Here is a 25878-nt window from a genome sequence, read left to right as displayed (position 1 = left end):
GCACAGACAGGCTGAGAAGCAGACTGACAGGGGGGACAAAGGGGACAGGTGTCCCGGGCCCAGGAAGAAAGGGGGCCCAGAAGTGGGTCCCCATGAGATTGGCTGGGGAGCTTTTTCAGATTACTTTGTCCTGGGCCCAGCCAACGCTGTCAGCGGCCCTGCACACAGACATACGCACACAGACTTTTCTTTTCAAAAACATCATCCTCAAGTGAGTACTTGTAGGCAGCCACAGATATACAGACACCTCTTTGTCTCTATCTCACACTCGCCCTCACACACACAAAACTCACATGTCACAAAACTCACAAAATGGCAACACGTACAGTAGAGGACTATCTTTTCAAAATCTTTTGATATGGATAAAAGGACCTCTTTCACAATACAAACAAGGCATGTTGGTGTATAGGGACATGCAGTGATTGTGTGTGTGTGTGTGTGTGTGTGTGTGTGTGTGTGTGTGTGTGTGTGTGTGTGTGTGTGTGTGTGTGTGTGTTTGTGTTTCAGCTCGCTGGTTGTGGAGAGACAGCCATGCATGATCGCAAACCCCCAGAAACCCATGGTGCTGAAGACCGGTGTGCAGTTCACAGTCAAGCTCAGGTAAGAGCAGAGCTCACCTATGAAACGCACCTGTACAAGCAGGTGCTGTACGGCCCTACAAAACGTCAAAGTGCAGTAGCTACGCCAACACTGAAACTGGGAAAATGCCTTGAAAGTATTGGTATTGGGTGGATATAGTATGAGTAGTTACTGCAAATTTCACACAGCAAAATCTTTAAAACGAAACACATTTGGACCATAAGGCTTTGTCACAAGATGAAGGAGGTGTTATGAAGACCATTTTCAGTCTTAACACAATTTTGACAAAATATGTACAGTAGTTACTGCACTTTGCCTGTGTAAGAGCAGGTGCTATAGTCTGTCCTATGGGTCCTGTGCAGTGTGTGAACTATTAGTGCATCAACAGTTCTTACAGGTACAGTAGGCCTATTAGGACAGGGATTTGTGTAAAACAGGGATTTGTATCCTGATAATAAATTGTTTTTTTATTATTAATGAAAGTTTGTAACCCCACATTGTCTTAGTCATGTTTGAGATTGTAGAACTGACTTGTATACTATTCTGTATATTTGTCTTTATTTTGTTGTCCCAACTAAACCATGCATGGGAACACCACCTGAAGTAATTAATACAAAAAAGGATTGATGCAATAATTCCTCTCCTGACCTACCATTGCATGTTTAAGTTATGTCTTTTTTTTAGGTGTGTCGAAATGTGTTAAAATAATAACCTGCTGTAATAATAAATTATACATAATAATGCACTCTTACGTACTCCTTTTGGGTAAATAAAGAATCAAATCTAATCTAAACTATTGTTTTGAAGTTCTCTATACAAATTAAGTTTGGCACACCCATTTAATAGATCTTGTTTTATGTTTCTATAAAAACACTGCCATGTATTGTTGCTGCTAGGCCTTTTGTTGACTCTGGCTCTTCTTCTCTCCTTCCTTCAGGCTGCTGGCCAAACTGGAGGAATTCAACCACAAGGTCAAAGTCAAGGTCTTCCTGGACAAGTGAGTAAACACTCAAGTGATGAGACTAGAGATGAACAGTTTAAGGTGGACTGTGTAATATTTTTAGTAGTTTATTTCCACAATTCATGTCGATCATTCACAAATGTTACCTTTTCACGAATACTTACCACCACCATCAAATTCGAAGTATTAATTATGAGTGGAACTTTGCACTTTTCCTACATGAAAAGATGGACCTTTTCCGTGTCTGTCATTTTGAATTTCCAGAAACAGACAGTTTTTACCTGCAGCACCTACTGTACTTTAGTCATTCTAGTAAATATTACATTATTTGGCAATAGGCAGCACAGTTTCAAATGAAAAGCATTACAACACAATACAGCAATACAGTACTTACTCTGGCCACCATCCTACACAGTGCACCTTTAAATAAGACTTATGAACAATTGTTTAGTAAGCAGTTGGGATTACATGGAATGATGTTTTTGTTGGATATTGAGCAAGTGATCCCCACTGGTACCGGTCTGTATGCTAGTCTCAGTGACATGAAGGTTGTTAAAGGATTCATTTTTGTGTTATGTTTGTGTTATTCTATGTTTATGGCCTCTGTCAAGATGACTGGTCGTGTGATTGAGGATTAGTTTAATCTAATGAGGCTCATCAGTTTAGTCTGAGACTAATGAACGATTATTCAGTAAGCCTTAGGTTTTCACCAGAATCTTGTTTTTTGTTCTCATCAGATTTATTGTAGGCAGGTCTCAATATCATTTGAAGGCCGTATAAAGATTGCTTTGGGATCACATGCAATTGTGTTTTATTATGTTTAATGGCCTCTGTCAAGATGAGCTATGAGCGACAATCAGTGTAATTTAACAAGGCTTACAATTGATTCGTAAGGTTTCCGATCGCACACGACTCAGATTTTCAATGGTCCGACGTCAGATGTTTCGTTCTTAACCTTCAGTATCGGGTCAGACCGAGACATCTGACGGGCAATTAACTAGGAGTGCTGTCTTTGCTTTCTTTTGTATTATTTCTTACAGAGTTAGCTCCCAATTGTCCTTTATTTTTTTAAGTTGAGCTTGTTAACATAAAGTTATTTGTATCATTTTAATGAACATTAAAGGTCTTTTGGTAAGCTTCAGGATTACACTGAATCATGTTTTGTAGATATTCTTGGCCTCGGGCTCAGCTGAAGTCGGGTCATGCGAGGTCTCTAGGTTGTCTAACCGGCTTCCCATTTTGAATACACCTCACGTCACGTATCCTTGCTCTGTTTTTGTTTTCCCTACAGGAGCGTCACAGAAAACAGAAAGGGGTAGGAGAACCAGTTTATTTCAACTTGATAGATACCGATTTGCATAATTCACAAAATGCACAGTGCACACCCTGACAAAATAGAAAAGGTTGCACCATGCATAGTTTTCTTTATTACACATGGTGTGACCTTTTCTCTTTTTTCAGTTTTACAATATTTTGGTCAGCACCCTTAAAAGAAGAGAAAAACTGTTGGGTGACGCCTGCTCCAACCTTTATGAACAGTGCACACACTAAAATGCATGCACGCATACACACACACACACACACACGCACACATACTACATGCACATTTTTGGCCTTTGCCAGTCACAATCATTATGAAGTCAAACATTGTGCACATGTTCTGGACATATACAGTATGTAAGATATTCAAGATATGCACTTATTATATAGCAGAAGGATCCATCCATTAACTCCATCTGTACATGGTTGTCTTACAACAATATTTCTTTTGTCTCTGTCTGCAGATGTCGCAAGTTCAACATCCTGGGGACCAACATGAAGGTCATGAACATGGAGGAGTCCAGTGGCATGACAGCAGAGTTTTCCCATCTGGTGAGTTAAGGGGAAGCACAGGGGGCGGGGCATACTCTGCGACGATGCACGCAGGCTGAAGAGGCTTTGATTATTCAATGCTTCTTCCCTACAAAGAGCGATGCAGTGGCATAGCACATTGGTAGAGTTGGTAAATACTCATTGTGTGACACAGACACAGACACAGACACTGTTCGGTTCGACTTCTTTTGTCCCCACCGAAAGGGTAGTCAGGAGAGGAAACATGACGTCATAACTCGTTGGATTTTACTTTATTTCTCTTTTGCCCAACATGCAGGTTATAAACCTGTGGAATAGTAGAAAGGCCACAATGTAAAAATTATTTCTGTACAAAGAACCAATAGTAGAGCATATGCAAGAATTGTAAACATTAGCAGCATTGCACTTTGCCATAGTTGAGTAACTTTTCAGTCATCATCACACTGACAAACCATATTATAGGCAAAGAATTGCACATCAAGATTGACACAACCAAGTTAACCCAGTATAGCTAATGGAATGTATTCCAGCAACAACACCATGTTATATTACATATTTAAACCTTGCCAAACAAGTAACTCTAAAGTAATATTTAAATACATTATTAATATTTCACTTTCACCATGTAGATCTAATGCAAACTAAGCAGATCCAAAGGCAGCAGTGCTGAATACTGCAATTTATTACTGCCCGCACAACTAAAAGCAATTGGTTCAATTCACAAACAGGAAGACGGTTATCTACTACATTTCCCAGAATGCACTCGCGGTAAGCGCGAGAACGCAACACAGCGTGGAAACGCTGGAACCAAACATTGCAGTAATAGCGTTACGGAGACTACTTGGTTTTCAGTGTCAAACGGACTACAAGCAATGTAATGGAGCAACCAGTGCAGATTTTAACCTAGCATGTAAACAGTACATACAAGCAATAGCACAACAGTTTAACTTCAAAAGGAAACAGAAACAGCTTACCGTTGGCATATCTCTCTCCTGACATGACAGCATGTGAAAACCAACTATGCGCGCGCGTTCATTTGTAGTTGGCCAGTACACTTCATTGGATGATAACTAGCCAATCGGATTTAACATGGAAAGGTTTCAACACTCCTACTGGTCCCCGTGCAACACCAGGTAAAGTGAACCCCCCCACTAATTAACCTGCGCTAAATGTATTTGGTTGCTCTACGTGACTCGCAAATATCTCCTGCTTGCTCAGCCAGAGTGAGCGCAACACCTCCCACTTGACCGACTGATTCATAATCCAAGGAGGTCACAAGCATTACATTTTCACCATATACAATATTTCAATACCAATACAAAAGGTTTTACCACAATTTGTTCATTTGTTTTTCCTTTCACATTTTTTTAGGACTTTCCAGACAAAGCCAAGAGTTTTTTTTTCTTTTCTCCTTTGTCGTTTTTTTTGTTTTTTGTTTGTTTGTTTGTTTTTTTTCTTTTTTTTTTGGCTTGAGTTTCTTCGTTTTTTTTTTTTTTCGTTTTTTTTTTTGCACAAGTCCTTTTTTAGAGTACACAGTGACTCAGTATACAATAGTTTATTTCCACATTAAAATTGTTTCTTTGTCCATGAAGAGTAGAGTCACTGTTCGATTGGATACCTCCCCTGACAGGAGTGTAGTGTACTGTCAGGGTTTGGTTATGTGGCATGTGCCCTTCTGTCTTCGTGTGTGTGTGAGTGTGGTGCATGTGTTGGCCGTGGCAGCATAGGCACATACCAACCAGCCAGACAGGAAGAGATAGGCCATAAGGTTTGACACCCGGGGCAGTGCCTACAGGGTCAGGGGTTGAGAGTTGAGGCCCTGTGACAGAGCCAACACAACTGGCGGCGGCGGTGTCAGCCAGTGAGGTCTAGGAGCCACTGGTCTCCTACAAGGAGGACTGCCAGTCTCCTCACCTCTCTGTAGGATGAGTGCCACCAACTGCTGGAAACCTCTGGAGCTGCCCCAAGCCCCAAGGAGATATGCAGCAGCCTTGATGTCAGCGTCCTTGACACTTCCTGGCTTGCTTGGGTACCCGGCTGGATTTAGCCGAGTTGGATTTGCAGACGCGGGGCATGTGGTATTCCCTGTGACAGGTACATTGTGTGGAGCAATTTTGGCTGGATGAATAGGTTTGGGTCTGGCAAGGTTGTTCCATTCCTTCCAGGCCATATTCACTCCAACCTTGTGGGCTTTGGGACAGCTCCAGGATTTGGTGCACACGTGACTCCACCCGGTATCTCCTCCTTGTCTGCTCCTTCCAAGGAGCAGGGTTTTGGGAGGCAGGTACTTGAGAGGGTTTAAATGTCCATGTGCCCTGATCCTTCCGCGGCTTGAGATTGCCCTCTTCATGGGCTTGGTCACAGGTTTTGTAGCTCTGTGGTGATTAGATGCTTTTGTTGTGTGGAAGTTCTCTACCCACTTTTCTCCATCCTTGGTGGTCTTGTTCTCCAAGGATGCTGCAGCCTGGATCCTTCTGCCACTGGCGAGCCACATCTTGTCATCCACCACTTGGCTGTGGTCAGCTGCCTGGTAGCAGAGTGTTTGGGATGGTGACCGGATGGAGAATTTTACCTCCCACTTTGGCAGGCCTGGGGCCTGATGTCTCTTCAGCCAAGGAGGAAGCTTGGGGTGTTGTGCCTCCCACTTTGGTGGATCTGGGGCCTGGGGTCTTCTCAGCCAGGTCTCTGGAGATGGTGTCCAAGCTTTGGTTGTGCATGGTTTCGGAGGGGTTCTGAAGCGGTGAGGCTGTAGAAGACGCATCAGTCCACTTCCCCATGACCTTCTCCATCTGCTGACTACAGGCGTTGCCCTCAGGACAGCTGGTTGTGGCTGTCCAGGGTCTGCCTTGGTGCATGGCCCGACAGGGTTGGCCGCCTCCGGGCGGGGTTTGACGGGGTTGGCTGCAGCTGTGCAGGGTCTGGCGGAGTTGCCAGCCTTCGTGCAGGGTCCGACGGGTTTGGCTGCTTTGGTGCAGGGGCCGGGGGCGACGCTGTTGCCTGCCTTGGTGCAGGGGGCGACGCTGTTGCCTGCCTTGGTGCAGGGGGCGACGCTGTTGCCTGCCTTGGTGCAGGGGGCGACGCTGTTGCCTGCCTTGGTGCAGGGGGCGACGCTGTTGCCTGCCTTGGTGCAGGGGGCGACGCTGTTGCCTGCCTTGGTGCAGGGGGCGACGCTGTTGCCTGCCTTGGTGCAGGGGGCGACGCTGTTGCCTGCCTTGGTGCAGGGGGCGACGCTGTTGCCTGCCTTGGTGCAGGGGGCGACGCTGTTGCCTGCCTTGGTGCAGGGGGCGACGCTGTTGCCTGCCTTGGTGCAGGGGGCGACGCTGTTGCCTGCCTTGGTGCAGGGGGCGACGCTGTTGCCTGCCTTGGTGCAGGGGGCGACGCTGTTGCCTGCCTTGGTGCAGGGGGCGACGCTGTTGCCTGCCTGGGTGCAGGGGGCGACGCTGTTGCCTGCCTGGGTGCAGGGGGCGACGCTGTTGCCTGCCTGGGTGCAGGGGGCGACGCTGTTGCCTGCCTGGGTGCAGGGGGCGACAGAGATGGCTGCCTCCGGGCAGGGTCCGGCGGGGTTGACTGCAGCGGCGCAGGGTCCGCCGGGGTTGTCTGCCTCTGGGCGAGATCCAGCTGGGTCAGCGGCTGCTTCTTGAGTCACTCCTGGCTTGCTTTGTTGTGAGACGGTCTGGGTGTTTAAGTCAGGTGCTGCCTGGTTTGTTTTGGGCTGGGATTTCTGCTGGTGGTTGGCAGACATGTTGGAGAGGGGGAAGACAGAAGACATTTTCAGTGGTTCGCTGCCCGTGCTGCCACTGGTCCTCCATTTTCTTTCTTGGTCCACCTCTTCTTCCTCCAGTCTGTCCATCAACGCCAGGAGCCTCTTCTTTAGTCCCCGGACGTATATTGTCAGATCCAGTGCCCTCGAACCAGGAATCAGCCCCGTCCAGTCACTCAGCCTCTCCTCCAGCTCAGTAACGTCTTTGTCGATAGCCTTGTGTTGCAGCCTGTGGTACTCCGTTGATTTTGGCGAGTTGACTGCTTCCTGCTCTGCCAGGGCGATTGTCGACTCCACCTTCTTGCCACTCTTGTAGAATGTGCCTTCAGCGTAGGTGGCCCAGAAGACTTGCTGGGTGGCCCTCTTCACCTCACAGAACTGGTCTTCATATTTTGTGATTTCTGCATCAATTTGGTCAGCAGACGCCCTCACTTCGTCTGCTGTAGATTCTCTCAGAGCTTCAGCGTAGTCATACCCCACATCAGCGACTCTGGAGAAACTCTTCTTGAAAATCTTCCATTGATGCAAGATTTCATTTGGCTTCAGCAGCCCTGGTGTGGTGAGTGTGTGAGCCCCTTTCTCGAATCCAGCCTTTGCTCTTGATAGCCCAGTTTTCAGTTTTGCCAAGTCCACCATCTTCACTCCCCTTTTGTTGACTGGAGAGCTCAGTTGTCCACCAGGTGTGGGTTCTGATGCTCCTTTATCCTTTTCCAACGAAGAGTTGATTCGTGGCTGGCTTTGTTTTGTCTGCTACACTCCACTGCAGCAGGATGCCGGTTTATAACTGTTCGGTTCGACTTCTTTTGTCCCCACCGAAAGGGTAGTCAGGAGAGGAAACATGACGTCATAACTCGTTGGATTTTACTTTATTTTTCTTTTGCCCAACATGCAGGTTATAAACCTGTGGAATAGTAGAAAGGCCACAATGTAAAAATTATTTCTGTACAAAGAACCAATAGTAGAGCATATGCAAGAATTGTAAACATTAGCAGCATTGCACTTTGCCATAGTTGAGTAACTTTTCAGTCATCATCACACTGACAAACCATATTATAGGCAAAGAATTGCACATCAAGATTGACACAACCAAGTTAACCCAGTATAGCTAATGGAATGTATTCCAGCAACAACACCATGTTATATTACATATTTAAACCTTGCCAAACAAGTAACTCTAAAGTAATATTTAAATACATTATTAATATTTCACTTTCACCATGTAGATCTAATGCAAACTAAGCAGATCCAAAGGCAGCAGTGCTGAATACTGCAATTTATTACTGCCCGCACAACTAAAAGCAATTGGTTCAATTCACAAACAGGAAGACGGTTATCTACTACATTTCCCAGAATGCACTCGCGGTAAGCGCGAGAACGCAACACAGCGTGGAAACGCTGGAACCAAACATTGCAGTAATAGCGTTACGGAGACTACTTGGTTTTCAGTGTCAAACGGACTACAAGCAATGTAATGGAGCAACCAGTGCAGATTTTAACCTAGCATGTAAACAGTACATACAAGCAATAGCACAACAGTTTAACTTCAAAAGGAAACAGAAACAGCTTAGGGGTCTGACACACCAAGGCGGTAAAGCGGCGCGGAACGGCCACGGTTTTTACCGGCGTCAGTGAAAATACATTGAAACCTATCTGTCCTTACACACCAACCGGCGGTAGTCGGGCGTCAGCGGCGCGGGAGCCGGCTCCGCGCCGCGCTGCATTTGGAAAATAGAACTCGAGCGTATTTTTCACGCCGGCGACCGGCGGTGTCTCATTCAAATGAATGGCAAAGTAGCATGCTAGCTTTGGCTGTGGCTAGGGTTTTGAATAGGACTGGCCGCGCACGCCGACGCTGTCAGTGTGCAAGGCAGAGAAAAGCACGCCGGCCAGAACTAAGCAGAAAGACCGCGTCCGTCCTGCGACCGTTCCGTTCCGCCTTGGTATGTTTTGGCCCTTACCGTTGGCATATCTCTCTCCTGACATGACAGCATGTGAAAACCAACTATGCGCGCGCGTTCATTTGTAGTTGGCCAGTACACTTCATTGGATGATAACTAGCCAATCGGATTTAACATGGAAAGGTTTCAACACTCCTACTGGTCCCCGTGCAACACCAGGTAAAGTGAACCCCCCCACTAATTAACCTGCGCTAAATGTATTTGGTTGCTCTACGTGACTCGCAAATATCTCCTGCTTGCTCAGCCAGAGTGAGCGCAACAGACACAGACACAAGCACGTGTTGTGTTGAGTTTAACCTTGGAAATCCTAGACGCATCTTCATTTCGCATGAGGAATAAGGCCCTGAGTCTGCCACACTTGGAGTTGAACTGCACCTCATTCTCTCCTATGCCTCACCCAGGTTTAGCACAGGATGAATAACGTACATTCTGTACAGTCTGTGGATTTCCCTCACTGTGGGCACTGTTTAAGACACTGAGAGGGTGTTCTGTCTGGAGCTCAGTCAACCATGTAGTTCAGATGTCTTAGAATATTAGATTAGACTGTAATGCAATTAAATTAGATTAGATAAGATTCAACTGCACTAAACATTGTGTTCCACTGCATGTATAAAGATTCAAGATTTCTTTTCTTACATCTCCTTATAGGTTTATAGTAGAGCAAAATTCTTTGTGTTTTGTCTCCTCAAAAGATAAACAAATGAAAGGGGTGTGTATGTGTGTGTGCGTGAGTTTGTGCGTGTGTGTGCGTGCGTGTGTAAGTGTGTGTAAGTGTGTAAAAAAGAGGGGGGGGGGAGTGTATTGGTACTTGCTGCTGTAAAGGTGGTTTTCAGTTGAAGTGAGTGCCACATTATCAATGGGTAGTTTTGTGAGCAAGCGTGGGCATGCCAGTGGATGTGTTTACTGACTCTCTTCTCCTCTCCTCTCCTCTCCTCTCCTCTCCTCTCCTCTCCTCTCCTATCCTATCCTCTCCTCCCCTCACAGCAACTGAAGGAACAGAAAGTTCCAGGCAGGACCAATGACGTAAGTGCTCTGCTTCATGGTCTTAGCCTTATCAACTCTCCACCTCATTTATAACAGACTGGTGTTGGCAAGTGGGCCAATAGGGATCCCGTCTCAGATGGCTTCTGTTTCAACTATCTGCTGGTCTTTTGAATGTAGTGTATGTGATATTCTATGGCATACGATAATTACTCATGGCACTTGAGGTGTGTGTGTGTGTGTGTGTGTGTGTGTGTGTGTGTGTGTGTGTGTGTGTGTGTGTGTGTGTGTGTGTGTGTGTGTGTGTGTGTGTGTGTGTGTGTGTGTGTGTGGCTGGCTTCATGAGAGGGGAGTGGTGGGGAATTTGAGGCTTCATTTCATATCAGTAAGGCATGACATCCTTTACACATCGATGAGGGAAATGGAGAGGAAGAGATAAAAAGACAGGGGGAGCGGGGAGGAGGGAGAAAAAGACAGGACAAGAGAGAGTATGTGGGTAGACACATTTCCCTGGAAGTGTGGGGGCGGAGGAAGTTCCTGAATTCTGACACCATCAGGCATGAAAATCCCTCACCTTTCGGCGAATTTCGCCGTTTTGAAATCAAAATGGGTCATTTCTGTGAATCGTGTAGATCCGAGGAGAAAATTTTAGGGGGGGGGGGGGGGGTCGAGCGAGGAGAAAAGTGTAGCGCCAAGTTACTGTATCATTGTGTAGCGCTCTACCGCAGAAAACTTTCCACAACTGACAATGACGCTTGACCAATCACAGCATTTGTTGCTGTCGGCACAGCCAATAACGTGAACGAGCTCAATCTAAGTCCCGCCCTTCATACTTATCTTTGAAAGCGTTTTAAACAGGTGAAGCTTTGGTCTGCGGGGCTGGCGTGGTTGTATCAAATATCTTTCTTTTTAGTTCTAGAACATCTCTGATTATAAGAAAATGTCCCAACGATCTGTCACAGATAGTCTACACGTTTCCCAGAGAGCTATTTGAGATCATGATTCTTGTTATGAGAACATCAAGACGCAAGCATTTCGATGAGAAGGGAGTGGATGTAGTTAGCCACAGAAGTTAAGCTGTTTTCCTAATAATTTGAAACCGCATTTGCCCTGCCCACGTGAAAAAGTATTTATTCTCAAAAGAACTCCCTTAATGAAAGCTTGGGTAGGCTTACGGCACGTTTTCCTGACGGCTATTTTAACGGGTCTGTGCGCTACGGAATGGCGAAATAGTATGCGCTACGGCCGGGGAAGAAGCGCATATCTACGCGAGGCATCCAACCTGCTTCGAATGCTGCGGCTTCTTATAGCACGCACGAGAGAGAGGGAGAGGGAGAAAGAGCGAAGCCTAACTTAGTCAATCGTTTGACACGGGACAAATTGTTTTAGGAATCATGCCAAGTTTTTTGTAATCCCTTGGTAGCCTACATCTAAATTACATATTAAAAATCTAGTGGAACACGGTCAAACAGTTTTTTTTCACGGTCAAAGTTGGAGCTTTCCTATTATTATTTTTTATAGGGAAACAGATATACTAGGTGAATGGACAAACATTTCAGTAGTTTATCCAAACTGTGTCAAAGATTTTTTGTATTACAAGTTGTCTGAAATATGATGATTAACTGTTCAAACGAGATCACAACCAGGCAAGCGTTGAGGGGACATTGGATAGTGTTGTGAGGAGGGGGTGCTTAGTTGCCATTGGGGGGCATTAGTCTATTTTATTTTTAAGGGGGGCATTGGCAGGGTTTTGATGAGGTCAAGGGGGAATTTATTTTTTTTAAAAGCCTGAGAACCAAAACCCTATCTATCTATCTATCTGTCTGTCTGTCTGTCTGTCTGTCTGTCTGTCTGTCTGTCTGTCTGTCTGTCTGTCTGCCCCCCTCATCAGACATGACAGCATGACAATCATGAAGTAACGAAGATGGTTGACAGTTCTTCTTATGTTCACTGTCCCTGGGTCGCTACAGTATGCTCAAAATTCATAATTTAAAGACGGTTTTAGCTAAATTTTCTCCCATGGGAGACCATGCCCCCAGACCCCCCTAGTATGACTCAACACTATCCCCCAAAAACGCCACTGCACACTACACCTGTGTGCGCACCGTTCCAGCACACGCGCCGCTCTGTGCCACCGCGCCACGCCGCACCTTTCTCACCTTTTTCACCCCTGACCCGTTTTCATGCCTGCACCATCTTTTTATTGCTGCTTTGAAGCACATTATATTGAACTGAGTCATGTCAAACAGAAAGAGAGTGAATGCGCTGGAACTCAAGGTTGCATTAAGTGTCATGGCGCCAAGGGCTGGACTTAATCAAATCTCTTAATGCCACAATAATGTGTCTCACTAAGGACTTCAAATTGAGTTAGAATTGAGTTGGTGTTGGCTAAGAGCTTAATTGGAGAGATTGGCACTGAATGGGAATGAGAGAAGAAAAAATCATCAGCTTTTGACCTCACTTCTAACCATATTAACTACTGGAAAGTTGCCTGTCTGAATGTCTTCTTGTCTGAATACTGTGTGTGATTGTATTTTATGGAGTGTGTGCGTGCGTGCGTATGTGTGCGCTTGCGTTTTGTTTAATGGAAGTGTGTCTATCTATCTTCACCAATACTAGGGGCCTCTCATCGTGACTGAGGAGCTTCACATCTTCAACTTTGAAGCAGAACTGGTTCATGGGGGACAAGTCATCAACCTGGAGGTACTTACATGCAAACACACTCTTGCGTGTGCACATTGTTGTTAAGAGTTGTCAATAAAAATAATTTTTGTAATCTTTTCTCTCTCTCTCTCTGCTGCAGATTAGTTCATTGCCGGTGGTGGTCATCTCCAATGTGTGCCAGTTGCCGTGTGGCTGGGCCTCCATCATGTGGTACAACATGCTGACTACTGAAGCCCAGGTAACACACACACACACACACACACACACACACACACACACACACACACACACACACACACACACACACACACACACACACACACGCACACGCACACATACACACACACAACCATACAGAATCAGATTCATGTATTCATTCCTTCATCTGTGAGGGTGTCTGCTGCATACTTGACCTCATAATCTTTTTTTTGGTATGACTAGTCAGTTGCTTATTCTTTTTTTTGTTCTTGTGTGTGGGGGTGTTTTTATGTGCATGCGTGTGTGTGTGTGCGTGCATACGTGTTTGTGTGCGTGTGTGTGTGTGTGCGTGTGTGTGTGTGTGCGTGCGTGCGTGTCTGTAGAACCTGGGTTTCTTCCTGAAGCCCCCGTCGGCCACGTGGGGGCAGCTGATGCGCGTGCTGAGCTGGCAGTTCTCCTCCATCACCAAGAGGGGACTTAACGACGAGCAGCTCGGCATGCTGGGAGAGAAACTGCTAGGTTGGTAGTATAGCCACCACAAGTGTGTGTGTGTGTGTGTGTGTGTGTGTGTGTGTGTGTGTGTGTGTGTGTGTGTGTGTGTGTGTGTGTGTGTGTGTGTGCATGTTCGTGCGTGCGTGCGTGCGTGCGTGCGTGCGTGCGTGCGTGCGTGCGTGCGTGCGTGCGTGCGTGCGCAACTCTGAACACTTAATGTTCTCTGTATATGTTTTCCTGCTTTTCGGCCTTTGCTAATCACAGTTCTGATAGAATTCGATTGCCTTGGCAATGAAAAAAGTTAGCTCATACCGAGAGTTTGCTCTGACCAAGAAGAACAGCTGAGGGCTGGTGCTGTAATGTAGTGTTTTGTCCACACCAGTTGATAAGATATGTTTACTAGACTTAAAGCTTTTGGTGTTTTTGTATGGATATTTGTGTATACACTGTATGGTATATAGATTGATGGTGTTGTGCAGCACTAAGTGATCTGTGTGTGTTCTTGCAGGACCTACGGCAGCGAAAGACCCAGAGGCAGCCGTGTCCTGGAATATGTTCTGCAGGGTGAGTGGCCCAACTAAATGGTTCTAGAATACTTCAGCTGGGTGGAACACTCAAGCATTCTAGAACCTTTTACGAATGGTTCTAATTAAATAAATGGTTCTAGAATACTTGCGATCCTTTTTTTAATGCCATTGTGCACTTTCCTGTATAAAGCACAGTGTAGTGTACCATGGAACTGAAACGGAAAAGGTTCCACAAAGTTTCATTGTGATTTGTGGATGAGTCAGCCGCCATTTGGTTGGTGGAGATTAATTATTGTCAGGGAGACACTCCCCCACAGGCACTCCCATATACCCCCACTCCTCTTTTCCTTGGCAGGGACACAACGGTCATACTTGAACTTTTGAATACAGAAATACATACACAATCAGTGCTGGGAAAGCTACTTTGAAAAAGTAACTAATTACAAGTATAAGTTACTTCTCCAAAAAGTAATTGCGTTAGTAACTGTGTTACTTCACCATGAAAGTAACTAGTTACAAGGATTTTTTTTTGTGTGTTACTTTTTTTTTTTGCTTAATACGGCAAAGAAACGAAAGAACAGTTAAATGGGGTTTTCATCCTTGTTCTGTGATGTTATTTAGGCTGTGATGTTATTTTTTGTAAGATGCTACTATCAAATATCTTCATGACCTAGGCCTATTATCAGTGATGAATGTTCATGCAGTTCTTAACGTATTTAAGGATCTGTTCATTTCTCTTCCACGAGATGTTTTTTTTTTGCAACAAGAGCCCTTAACAACTCCGACCCCACAGTGGATAGGGGAGACATGTTTTCAACCACATACCTGGCGATTATTTTGTTGTGCTCACTCGTGTCCTGAGAAATCAGGTTTGGCTTGCCTCCTTCCCACTTCGCTACTGCTGAAACTAGCTGCACGGTGGTGTGCCACCATGCGAAGTTGAGAGGTGCTTAGTGAAATTAGAGTCGCTCGTTACGGACATAACTTTGTTTCCAATGCACTGTATACTTTGGATATAAACATTATTGCATTTGACTGCAACTAGAACGAAATGATTCCGGTATTTACCGTTGGAACATGGCAACCTCGCGGCGTTACTGCCGTTGTATCTTCTTTATGCGCTCCCTGCTCTGTGTGTAGAATGGCTTGTGTTTACGCGCATGGGGAGGAGTAAGATAGCCGACACTCCGCCCACTTAACACTTTTTAGCAAATCACGTTCAGCTATTTTGTTCTCATGCATGCAAAGGGTGAATGTGAGCATATCAAAAGCCGTCTTGGTACAGATTTATGTGGCGTTGCCATTTGCTCCTTGATCTTCTCAGCTGCACAGTGCAATTCATAAAATTGTAGTGCGCAACGTTACCTCTCGAGTAATTAAGTAATCATTCCGTTACTCAAAATGAGGCTCCGTTAGTAACGCCGTTATACTCTAACGCCATTACTCCCAGCACTGTACACAATACACACACCTTTTACGCCTCTCTGGCTTGGGAGCGCACACAAATATTCCCACTTATCTCCCGTCCATCCCCTGAGCAACAGGGAACTTTTTAATGCACACACACACACTCACACACACTCATCTCCTGTCTGTCCTGTTGTCTAACAGGGTGGCAATGATCAGAAATTCACTTTCTGGCTGTGGATAGACGGCATACTGGACCTCACCAAGAGACACCTGCTGAGCCTGTGGAACGATGGGTAACACACACACACACACACACACACACACACACACACACACACACACACACACACACACACACACACACACACACACACACACACACACACACACACCTACTGAGCCTGTGGAATGATGGGTACATACACACACACACACAATATGTCTGTAAATGTGATTACAGTATGAACATGCTGAATGTTTTGTGAGATGTGTGGATTTGACAGAAACGTGTGTATGCGTGTGCTTGTCTCTGTGTGTATGACTCTGTGTGTGCATGTGTATGTTTGCTTGCATGAGTGTTTGGCGTGTGTGAGTGTGTGGCCTCATCATAGGCTTTGTGAAGTAAGGTTTGTGAGTGCTCCAATGTATACTTACTGTGTGTGTGTGTGTGTGTGTGTGTGTGTGTGTGTGTGTGTGTGTGTGTGTGTGTGTGTGTGTGTGTGTGTGTGTGTGTGTGTGTGTGTGTGTGTGTGTGTGTGTGTGTGTGTGTGTGTGTGTGCGTGTGTGTGTGTTTAGGTACATCATGGGCTTTGTCAGTAAGGAGCGTTCCAAGGAGTTGCTTAGAGACCGGCAGCCTGGAACTTTCCTGCTGCGCTTTAGCGAGAGCAACCAAGACGGAGCCATCACGTGCAGCTGGGTCGAGCACACACGTTCAGGTTCACGCACACACACACACACACACACACACACACACACACACAGTGCAGTGTAACACTATTTGCATTACTTGCTATATAGATTTAAAAAAAAAAACACCATCGAGGCCATGCACACACCACACATGGGTGAAAGACCGTTCTTTTGGCTCAGACGTCAGGTGCCGCAACGGCATCTAATGCCCATAAATGTATTAGTATTTAGTGGTTGATATGCTGCCATGAATATGCTTGTAGATAGTCCACTAGAAACAGACAAAAAAAATCCATACAATAGTGTCACTGGCTGTCGTTGCGTTGGCCTGATGTGTGCTACTGCTGTAACGCCACTGACACACATGCATATTACATTGACCACTTTTCATTTATGACTTGTTTGTGTGTGCGCAACAGTGGAGCCTCACGTGCGCTCGGTGGAGCCCTACACTAAGAAGGAGCTCTCTGCCGTCACGCTGCCAGACATCATCCAGAACTACCTCTTCATGGCTCCTGAGAACATTCCGGAACACCCCCTCCGCTTCCTCTACCCCGACATCCCAAAGGACACGGCCTTCAACAAGTACTACAAGCCCAAAGACAGTATGTTACAATACTACTACAGTATACCATTATAGTTACATCAAACCTTCAAGTGCTACAAGCCCAAAAATAGTAACTTACTGTATTTTAGACACACATTTCAATAAGTGCTACAACCTCAAAGACAGTAAGTTAGTTAGACCTCACTTTCAACATTTACTACAAGCCCAAATACAGTAAGTTCGTTACAACATCAGAGTCATGAGACCAAGCCTTCTACAAGCCCAAAGACAGTATGTTGTTTATTGTACGCAAAATTGTAAGCAGCTAGACAACAGCTTGCATTGAAAGCCCTTCAGCCCTGTGACCAAGCATTCTAGTATTATAATCCCTGATGGGACACATGTGAACCTGGCCAATCAAAACATTCCAGGAAAGAAATGTGATTTTGATGTTTGCCATAACTGTGGCCATTGTGATGTGGACTGTGTGTGTGCGTGCGTGCGTGTTTTTCAGAGCCTGTGGCCCCAAGTGTGCGGCCCGCAGATGGCTACGTAAAGAAGAAGTGGATCTTTGTGTCTGAAGTGTAAGTGTCTTTTCTTCACAACAACACAAAACCAATTTCCTTCCAAAGAAGCAGAACATTCTGGTGATGCATGCGACTGAGTGAAGCAAGCAACACAAATGGAATTTTCTGTTGAAAGAAAGAAATGATTATGAAGATGAGCAAACTAAATGATGCATTAATGGCTACTATTGTCTGGGCAATTAATGGAAAACAATAATAATTGAACAGTCGGCCTGTCTCCCCTTTTTCTCAAGTCAAGTTTATTTTTAAAGCACTTTAAAAATACAACAGAGGCAGCTGAGCAAAGTGCTGGACAAGCAGGTAAAAAGGACTTGAGGACACCATAAAAAACACTAGACAAAAGAAAATGTCTTCAAATCCTTTTAATCTGCTTGTTAACCCAGAGATGGCATGAGCAAGAACAAGAAAACAATAGGACATGTATATGTCCCCGGTTCTCTGAGGGAGAATGAGAGAGACGATTCCCTCTCTACGGGAGGTCCTCATCCTATGAGACATCCACCAAAGCACCTTCATAACCACGCCGCAAGGTATAAGCTGTGAGGACCCGTAGCCACTCCTTGAGGAGGAATGAAATAGGGGTGTAAATAATAATCGAAATTTATCGATATATCGCGATATAATCTGACGATTGAATCGAATCGTATCGTGGTACATTCTTAAGTATTGAAAATAATCGAATAGTAATGGAAGTGGAAAAGAATTGAAAAGAAGTCGAATCGAATCGTATTGTATCATATTGTGGTGCATTTTTGAGTATCGAAAATAATCGAATCACATAGAATAGTAAGATCTCGATATTGAATCATATCATCATGGAGGCTGTGATTTACACCCCTAGTATAAAAGGGGTGCTGGGCATGCGCAGGTCCTCTTTCCACCATTAATCCTCTGAGCTTTCCTGAACGAGAAGGGAATAGCTCCCTGACCTCCGGTAGAGAGAGAATCGTCAAACGAAATTCGACTGATAAGATAAGAGAACAGATTAATACATTGGTCTGACTTGCGTCTCTTTCTCTGTGTGTCCCTCCCAGGTCTCCGTCTGAGCTTCAGGACAGCATCATGCCCATGTCACCAGAGATCTACGGGGAGCTGGAACGCATGGTACTGTACTCTACATCACTGACTTTCTTTCCTTGGCATTCACTTCTCTCGCTCTCTCTCGCTCTCTCTCTCGCTCTCTCTCTCGCTCTCTCTCTCGCTCTCACGCGCTCTCTCTCTCTCTCTCTCTCTCTCTCTCTCTCTCTCTCTCTCTCTCTCTCTCTCTCCTTCATATTGACTGTTTTCCCTACAGTATGTCTGTGAAGATCTGCATTTATGTACTAGGAGCCCATGTTACTCTTCATATTAGTGTTGTGCTTATTGACGTTTAAAGATATAATATTAAATCGTAATTTTAGTCATTTATTTCCAGAATTCATGCTGCTCATTCACAAATGTTAGCTTTTTCATGAATACATAACCACCACCATCAATATGACTGGAAAAATTACACTTTTCGTACATGAAAAGGTGGGTTTTGTCCATGTCCGTCATTTGGAATTTCTAGTCATAGTTATTTTTAGCACCAAAACATACTGTACTCTGGTCATACTAATAAATATTATTTTTTTACTTGATAAATAGTAATTAAAAGGCAGCAGTTCCAATTGACAGCATAGTTGCAATACCTACTCTAGCCACTATCCTACATAATGTACCTTTAAAGGCTTTCATCATTAGTTTGGGTTTTTTAGCCATGTGAGATGGGGAGCCTAGAGTTCCCCGGCAGAGTGGTTGAAAAACACTCCTAGATGCATTAGTGAGCTTTGCCCAGTGCTGCTACAATGGCTGGGGTTGTAAATAATATCATCTGGTGTGCAATGATGTGATTGTGTCTCGCTCCTCTCTCCCCTTCTGTCTGATTCAGGTCCCGGGTCTCCTCATCAATGACCCCAATGTACGTACTGCACTTTTGTCTTTCTTCTGCTTTCGTCACAAATCCATGCTTACACAACATATCTCATTGATGCATTGTAACTAATTTTCTCCAATTTAAAATACCGGTAATTATGGAATTGTAGAGGTTGTCTTCATTATGCAGTGTATAAATGTAAAGCTTTTTAATGTTTAGGAAGGAAGGAAGAAAGACAACACTGACACAATTTTCCCCTTCTCCCTCCCTTTGCCCATTTCAGATTTACCAGGATGAAAATGGCAACGGCATGTTAGAGCCAACATGCTTCATGGAGTCTTGAAGCAGGAAACGAGATGAGGGGAAAATCACTCCATCCTTCAATGCCACACCTCCCTCTCTCTCTCTCCCTCCATCCCCAAGACTACAGAGAATGGGATCCAGGAATATGCCAGCCCCTTTGGGCATAGTATGAGGTCCACACCGATATATATATACAGTATATATACTGTCTGGTCTTAACATACCTTGTATTAAATCTTAACATACCTTGTATTAAATGATTTTGCACAGAGACCTGGGATAGCACTATGAGCTATACTGTCCTGTTCAATCGATAGCACTTCATTTTCTACTGCCCTATATGGCTACATCTGTCTTCCAGAGCTAAAATAAAACTCTTAATGTTGTATATTAGTCAATGTGTAGTATTTGAGTTGAAATCTAATCTAATATAATAATTACTCCTCACTGGGGTTAATGCAAAGTCAGTAGAAAACCCAGAGTCTTGCAGAGTCGTTTCATAGTAGCCTAGGCTAAGATAAACCTACTGCACTCCTCTATTTTAAAATATACCTCTAAAAGAGTTCAGAGCTCTTACTCCGTTGAAGTGATGAAGCCTGCATTCTGGAATACATCACAATCCATACAACCAGTGTCTATGCAACAATTCCGTTTCTAAGTCAGGGAAACATTCTTTTCTTCAGATTGTCACACCTACCTCAATATTCAATCAACACCACAACAACAACAAAAAGTGCAACAATCAATTTCAGTTTGGAGTTAACCATTTTGCAAATAAAAATAAAAGAAAGATCAGAGGAAAGGCAAAGAGATGCACTATTTTTGAACTGATATTCATTATATGCAAGAGTTCAACTGAAGGATGACCTTTTTGTTTGATTTTTTTAGCTTTTTGTTTGTTTGACATAGCAGACAAAATATGGCAGCTTCTTCATGAAGACTGTACAAGAATCATTAATTCCTGTGAATCCAAAGAATTAAAAAAACAAAACAAAAAAAAACCCTCAGATACACTCTGCTCTCACTAGATCCTTGTACCTCAACTCTACCTCAAACGACACGACTGAATATTTTTTAGTGTCATGAATATACAAGCTTATATCTCTATATATCTATACACATATATTTATATATACTTTATATAATGTATATATATATATATAACTTATTTTTCTTTACTCTTGCTGTGGAACTCGACTATGTATAGTAGGTGTCATAGGGCGAGTAAGGTGTTAGAGTTCCACAGCAGTAAAACGAATATGTTCCACAGAGGAGATCACACTGAGAACACGCTACAACACAGAACAGGAAGGAACCGATTGGCGAGAGGACAGGAGCTCAAATTAGAACCAGAATGATGTCTCATGGTTCCACAAACCTCTGCTATATGGCAAAGGGGAGGAGATATGTGATACTATACTACTGTAACTACACAGAAAAATAAACAAACCCACTAACAAACAGAAGACAAAAAAGCTAGAACGCCAAGCTGGAAAAATATCACAACCATGAACTGTTCGGGAGCGTGTCTATGTTCTCACAGCCCATTGGTCCCACAGCCGATTGGTCCCACATTACTAAGATTTTTCACATTATTTTTTAGGCCCATTGGTCCCACGGCCCATTGGTCCCACAGAATATTCCTGCTGCTCCATGTTCCCACATTTCTAAGAATTTATTGAAATGTAGGCCTATGTTTGAAAGGCATATTCTCTTAGTTTACTCTGAGATGTGGGAACATGGAGTTGTGGAACATAGGGCCTATATTTGAATAATTTCTTAAAAATTTGGGAACATGAAGCAGCAGGAATAAGCTGTGGGACCATTGGGCTGTGGGGCTAATGGGCCGTGGGACCAATCGGCTGTGGGAACATAGAGCTGACCCCAACTGGTCAACAGAAGCAGCTACAAAATACTTACACTTTTTTTTCTTTTTTTCTCCTTGTTTTCTTCCTCATCTTAAAAGCAATCTTAAAGCAATTTGTACAAAGATTTCAACGTTTCAATGATACACCATCCACTTGTACCCTAGTAGTACCAAACAAAATGACACAGGAGCCTCACTGACATTCCATTCATACACACACACCCACATATAGTACAATACATAGGCCTACTGTATACGTATACATAGTAGATTAATTAAATAATGGAGGTTGGGGTAGAGCTTGCAATGTAGTGAAGGTAATCGCGCTATTTAAAATGTGGCTCGCGACAAGACCTCGGGTGCAGATGCATGAAGGCGAAGTTAGTTCGTGGCCACTCCCGAGCGACTTTTGACGTGCGCAGTTGAAGTCTAATCTGCCCTTCTCTTTAGAATGTGTGATGATGCATTATGCACGACAGATTAAAATAGGTTTATGCCTAATTGCAGAATCAGACATTGGGCAGATAAAACATCTAGGCCTATCACCAGTCTGGTTACAAACAACAACATTACCTGGAGAGAGCAAAAGGGGAGATGAGAGTATCATATTATATTATATTACATTATATTGTATATTATATTATGAACAATAAAGCTATTTAAACTTCACAGTGGGAGTGAAGTGAGCAAAAATAGTGACTGGGAGGAAGACCCCTGGCCCCTGCACTGGGTAACAGGCGGCATCTGAAACACTTTCTCCGCTAGATGGCAGCATTGAGCTATGCGTTTCCTTCGCTTCTGAGCTTCATCCATGATACACCCCCTATGTGTGTGCAGCTCTGTTGGTGGTACTTCAGAGGTGATGTGATGGAGCTGCGCTCCGCAGTGCACCCCCCTACCCCGGGTTTATACAATTGTATTTAAATATGGAATCATTGCTTCCCATTTTAAAAAAATACAACCATTTCACTGTGCTTTTGGGTGTGTGGTTTGGGGTTTTGTATTGCATGGAGTGCACCTTCACTTCAATCCAAGTGTTCATGCACAGAGTTAAAAAAAACTCCCTGCATGTAAATTATGATACCGTGCTGCCTGTCATGATACAGTAGGCCTACATGCAATATGGTCAAGGCCCCCAATACCAGATGCAATAAAGGGGTGACATAATATTATGGATTAGACCCCATGCTTGATTTTGGTAAGGGGTTCTTTTCCTTTAAGACTTTTTTTTTGCTTTTTTTGAGTTTGCAAACCTGAGCCTTACCTTTTTCCATGGGCGTGGACAGCCCCATTTTAGGGTGTCTGGAGACACCATGCAGCATGTCCCCAGGGCTTTAAAGATCAACACCTGACCTGCCCTCCAGATCATCTCCTCCAGAATGAAAACCTACCTTGCCTGGCCTGTCACCCCCTGTCTCCCTGCCCACATGTCCCTGAGCCTGGGCCCAGTGCTTCCCTCAAGTCTCTGGAGTGACCTCCTCAAGGAGAAGAACCTCCATGGGCTGCACTATGTGTCTCGCCCTGCCCCTGTCCTTCTCCCTGCACCTCAGCCTGTTCCAGGGCCCTCTTGGCCTGAACAATGGTCAAGGCTTCCTGAAGCCTTTTCTCTCCCTCTCTCTTCTCCTGCTCCTTCCTGGCCTTCATCTCTGCCTTGTGCTGCTTCTCCTTCTTTTTCTTGACGATGATCTCCAACACCTTCCTTTTTTCATTTCAGATGCCCTGATCTTTTCGTTCTCTCTGATCAACTGCTCTATCTCTGTATGGCAGGTGGATATCAGGGCAGAATGAACACACTAAAACATGGACACACAAAAAAACAAAACCACACATTTTGAGTCTGGGAAGGTTCTCCCAACTAGGTTGTAAGTAAGAGTGATCAAGGGTGCAAAGGGGCTACGCGATGTGGTCTAAAAAGATTGCCAACTTATTACTTTGATCAGACATTGTAACTGATTCCATTTAAGACATTAAATTGCAACTGTTTTTTGACCTTTTTGATTCATATTGTTGAAGATGATCGATGGTATGGTATCTGAGAAAATTGAAGGCACGGGTCAAATATAATGTTTAACAGGCTATGTTAATTATTAGCCTACAATAATAAATAAATAAGCTTGTGCTAAAATTTAAGAGTCAAATGTGTTTAATAGGCTATTCATATAATAGGCCTACAGTAGGCCTAAATTATTACGATTGTAGGTATTATTATTAGGCCTATGAATGGCACGAGATACTGTTGATTATTGTCTGAGGAGCGCCAATGTGACCATTCCGGTCAGATTGGGGTAACATTCCACACAACACAGCAGGCGGCGCGCCTGCAACTTCAAGAGTCATTCTTCGTTCGAAGTTAATTACCAAGGCTACCCAAAGGCGCAGACATGAGGAGATGAAAATAATTTTGTTTAAATGGTCTGCCCATGTGCCGTTAAAAAAACAAAACCTTCATATAGCTGAAGAGCCAAAGGAATGTGTTGTTGAGGTTTTTGAACCTGCTGAAGACAGACGACACCATTGATGATGAGTCCACTTGACCGCGCGAGGGGTTGGGTGATGCTACTTCGTGCATTCCTCAGAGACAGGACGGGAAACTTAACAGACAGCTCAATGTAAGCTAGTCTTCGCCTTATCTATATGGCACACCCAAGAAGTCTACATCCCATATGCACTTATATCTCTGCATATAGCTGAAATTCTCAGACCACCAAGCCAAAGTTGTTTCGGCCTCATCGTCTGTGGACGTGTATGGCGCAGGTAGGCTACGTCCATCCTTGCGTTTACCGTTATCAACTTGACGTCAGTGGAGAAGTTTACGCCCGAACTAAAGTGACTTCTTCCAGCACCATGGATGTCGTCGTGTGTACGAGGTCGGACTTTAGATGTCTTTCCACCGGTCAAACGGTCCCTGATGGAGATGCTGAGGTGCAGACAGCCGGGACAGGTGATGCAGGGTGCAGACTGGTGGAGACGGTGTTACACGGCGGAGCACCCTGGGGATTTACTTTGAGAGGAGGTCGAGAGCACAGGGAACCGCTCGTCATTACCAAGGTAAGAGAGAGAGAGAGAAGACACGAAAGGCACCACATTCACGCAGTGTGGTATCAAAGTCACGTTACAGGTCATTCCATGTTATTTAAATTAACAAACAGCAGCAGGCTGGTAGGCCTATAGCCGTCTCAAGAGACAAGGTCCAATAACAAGGTCCGATGGCAAATGCATGATTTCATGATGATGGCAGTATCTTTTTCTTTTCTACATTATGAAGACCTGTAACATGAAGTCCCATACGATTTTTGTTTTCTTCATGTAGACCTAAGTACGCTTTACTAGGTAAGACATGCTTTTGGTCCCAGCCTTTAGCTCATTTGTTGTGTGTACACTTAAAGTTCATACATGTATACACTTAGGCGTACATATTGGTGGTGATCTATAATGGTGGCCATTCTGGGCAAGTTTCATTGTTATGATTTGCCATATCGTGCCTCAGTGAGTGGCCATCATCACAGCTGACACATGATTGTGCACGCGCACACACACACACACACACACACACACACACACACACACACACACACACACACACACACACACACACACACACACACACACACACACACACACAGGTATGAATGACATCCAGAGAGCAGACAATGGCATACTGTAGATGTGTGTGTGTGTGTGTGTGTGTGTGTGTGTGTGTGTGTGTGTGTGTGTGTGTGTGTGTGTGTGTGTGTGTGTGTGTGTGTTTGTGTGTGTAAAGTTGGAGTAAGCTGAGTTGGTGTGATCAGTCACTTTACGTTTGTTTTTCACTGGTTTTCATTGACTGTGAGATTCCATCCGCTGCACATTTTCAGGACTAAGGTGTGAAGGAGGCAGTGCTTCACTCTTTTAAAAGCACACACACACACACACACACACACACACACACACACACACACACACACACACACACACACACACACACACACACACACACACATTCATGCTTGTGTGTGTGCATGTGTGTGTGTGTGTGTGTGTGTGTGCATGTGTGTGCGTGTGTGTGTGCGCATGCATTTGTGTGTTAACAGCACTTCCCTGTTTTCCACTCCTCTCCTTCCCTCATCTCAATGCCTTGTCCTAGGACGTGTAATAGTCAATAAGCACACACCGAGAACGGTCTGCCAAGCAGTTAGTCATACCTGTATCCATGGCCTAATGCTTTGGATGGTGGTCTTAAGATCAGAGGGTTGCAGGTTAGAATCCCACTCTCACCTCTCCCCACAACTCCATGGCTGAAGTGCCTTTGCGCAAGGCACCTAACCCCACATTGCTCCAGGGACTGTAACCAATACCCCTGCAGATAACTGTAAATCGCTTTGGAGGAAAGCATAATGTAATGTAATGTTTA

At 44.5% G+C, this 25878-nt stretch overlaps 2 protein-coding genes across 2 annotated transcripts in view; both read left to right on the top strand.

Annotated features, from left to right (window-relative positions):
- Positions 1 to 20007, top strand: part of LOC134459198 (signal transducer and activator of transcription 1-like) — a 35792-nt gene extending 15785 nt beyond the window's left edge. The window contains exons 9-24 of the mRNA XM_063211491.1: positions 508 to 600; positions 1517 to 1576; positions 2832 to 2855; positions 3325 to 3412; positions 10094 to 10132; positions 12710 to 12793; positions 12894 to 12992; positions 13336 to 13471; positions 13953 to 14008; positions 15583 to 15674; positions 16177 to 16316; positions 16710 to 16895; positions 17352 to 17421; positions 18459 to 18528; positions 19334 to 19363; positions 19602 to 20007. Coding sequence (XP_063067561.1) covers positions 508 to 600; positions 1517 to 1576; positions 2832 to 2855; positions 3325 to 3412; positions 10094 to 10132; positions 12710 to 12793; positions 12894 to 12992; positions 13336 to 13471; positions 13953 to 14008; positions 15583 to 15674; positions 16177 to 16316; positions 16710 to 16895; positions 17352 to 17421; positions 18459 to 18528; positions 19334 to 19363; positions 19602 to 19661 — 1327 coding nt within the window. The 3' untranslated portion in view covers positions 19662 to 20007. The remainder of the gene's footprint in view (positions 1 to 507; positions 601 to 1516; positions 1577 to 2831; positions 2856 to 3324; positions 3413 to 10093; positions 10133 to 12709; positions 12794 to 12893; positions 12993 to 13335; positions 13472 to 13952; positions 14009 to 15582; positions 15675 to 16176; positions 16317 to 16709; positions 16896 to 17351; positions 17422 to 18458; positions 18529 to 19333; positions 19364 to 19601) is intronic.
- A 4155-nt stretch (positions 20008 to 24162) lies between these two features.
- The window catches only part of LOC134460184 (protein Shroom2-like), a 61371-nt gene continuing 59655 nt past the window's right edge, over positions 24163 to 25878 (top strand). Inside the window, exon 1 of the mRNA XM_063212636.1 lies at positions 24163 to 24536. Coding sequence (XP_063068706.1) covers positions 24234 to 24536 — 303 coding nt within the window. The 5' untranslated portion in view covers positions 24163 to 24233. The remainder of the gene's footprint in view (positions 24537 to 25878) is intronic.

This window comes from Engraulis encrasicolus, chromosome 12 (genome assembly GCF_034702125.1).
Source record: "Engraulis encrasicolus isolate BLACKSEA-1 chromosome 12, IST_EnEncr_1.0, whole genome shotgun sequence".
Lineage (NCBI taxonomy): Eukaryota > Metazoa > Chordata > Actinopteri > Clupeiformes > Engraulidae > Engraulis > Engraulis encrasicolus.
Note: the sequence above shows the minus strand (reverse complement) of the source record. Positions and strands in the feature narration are given on the sequence as shown.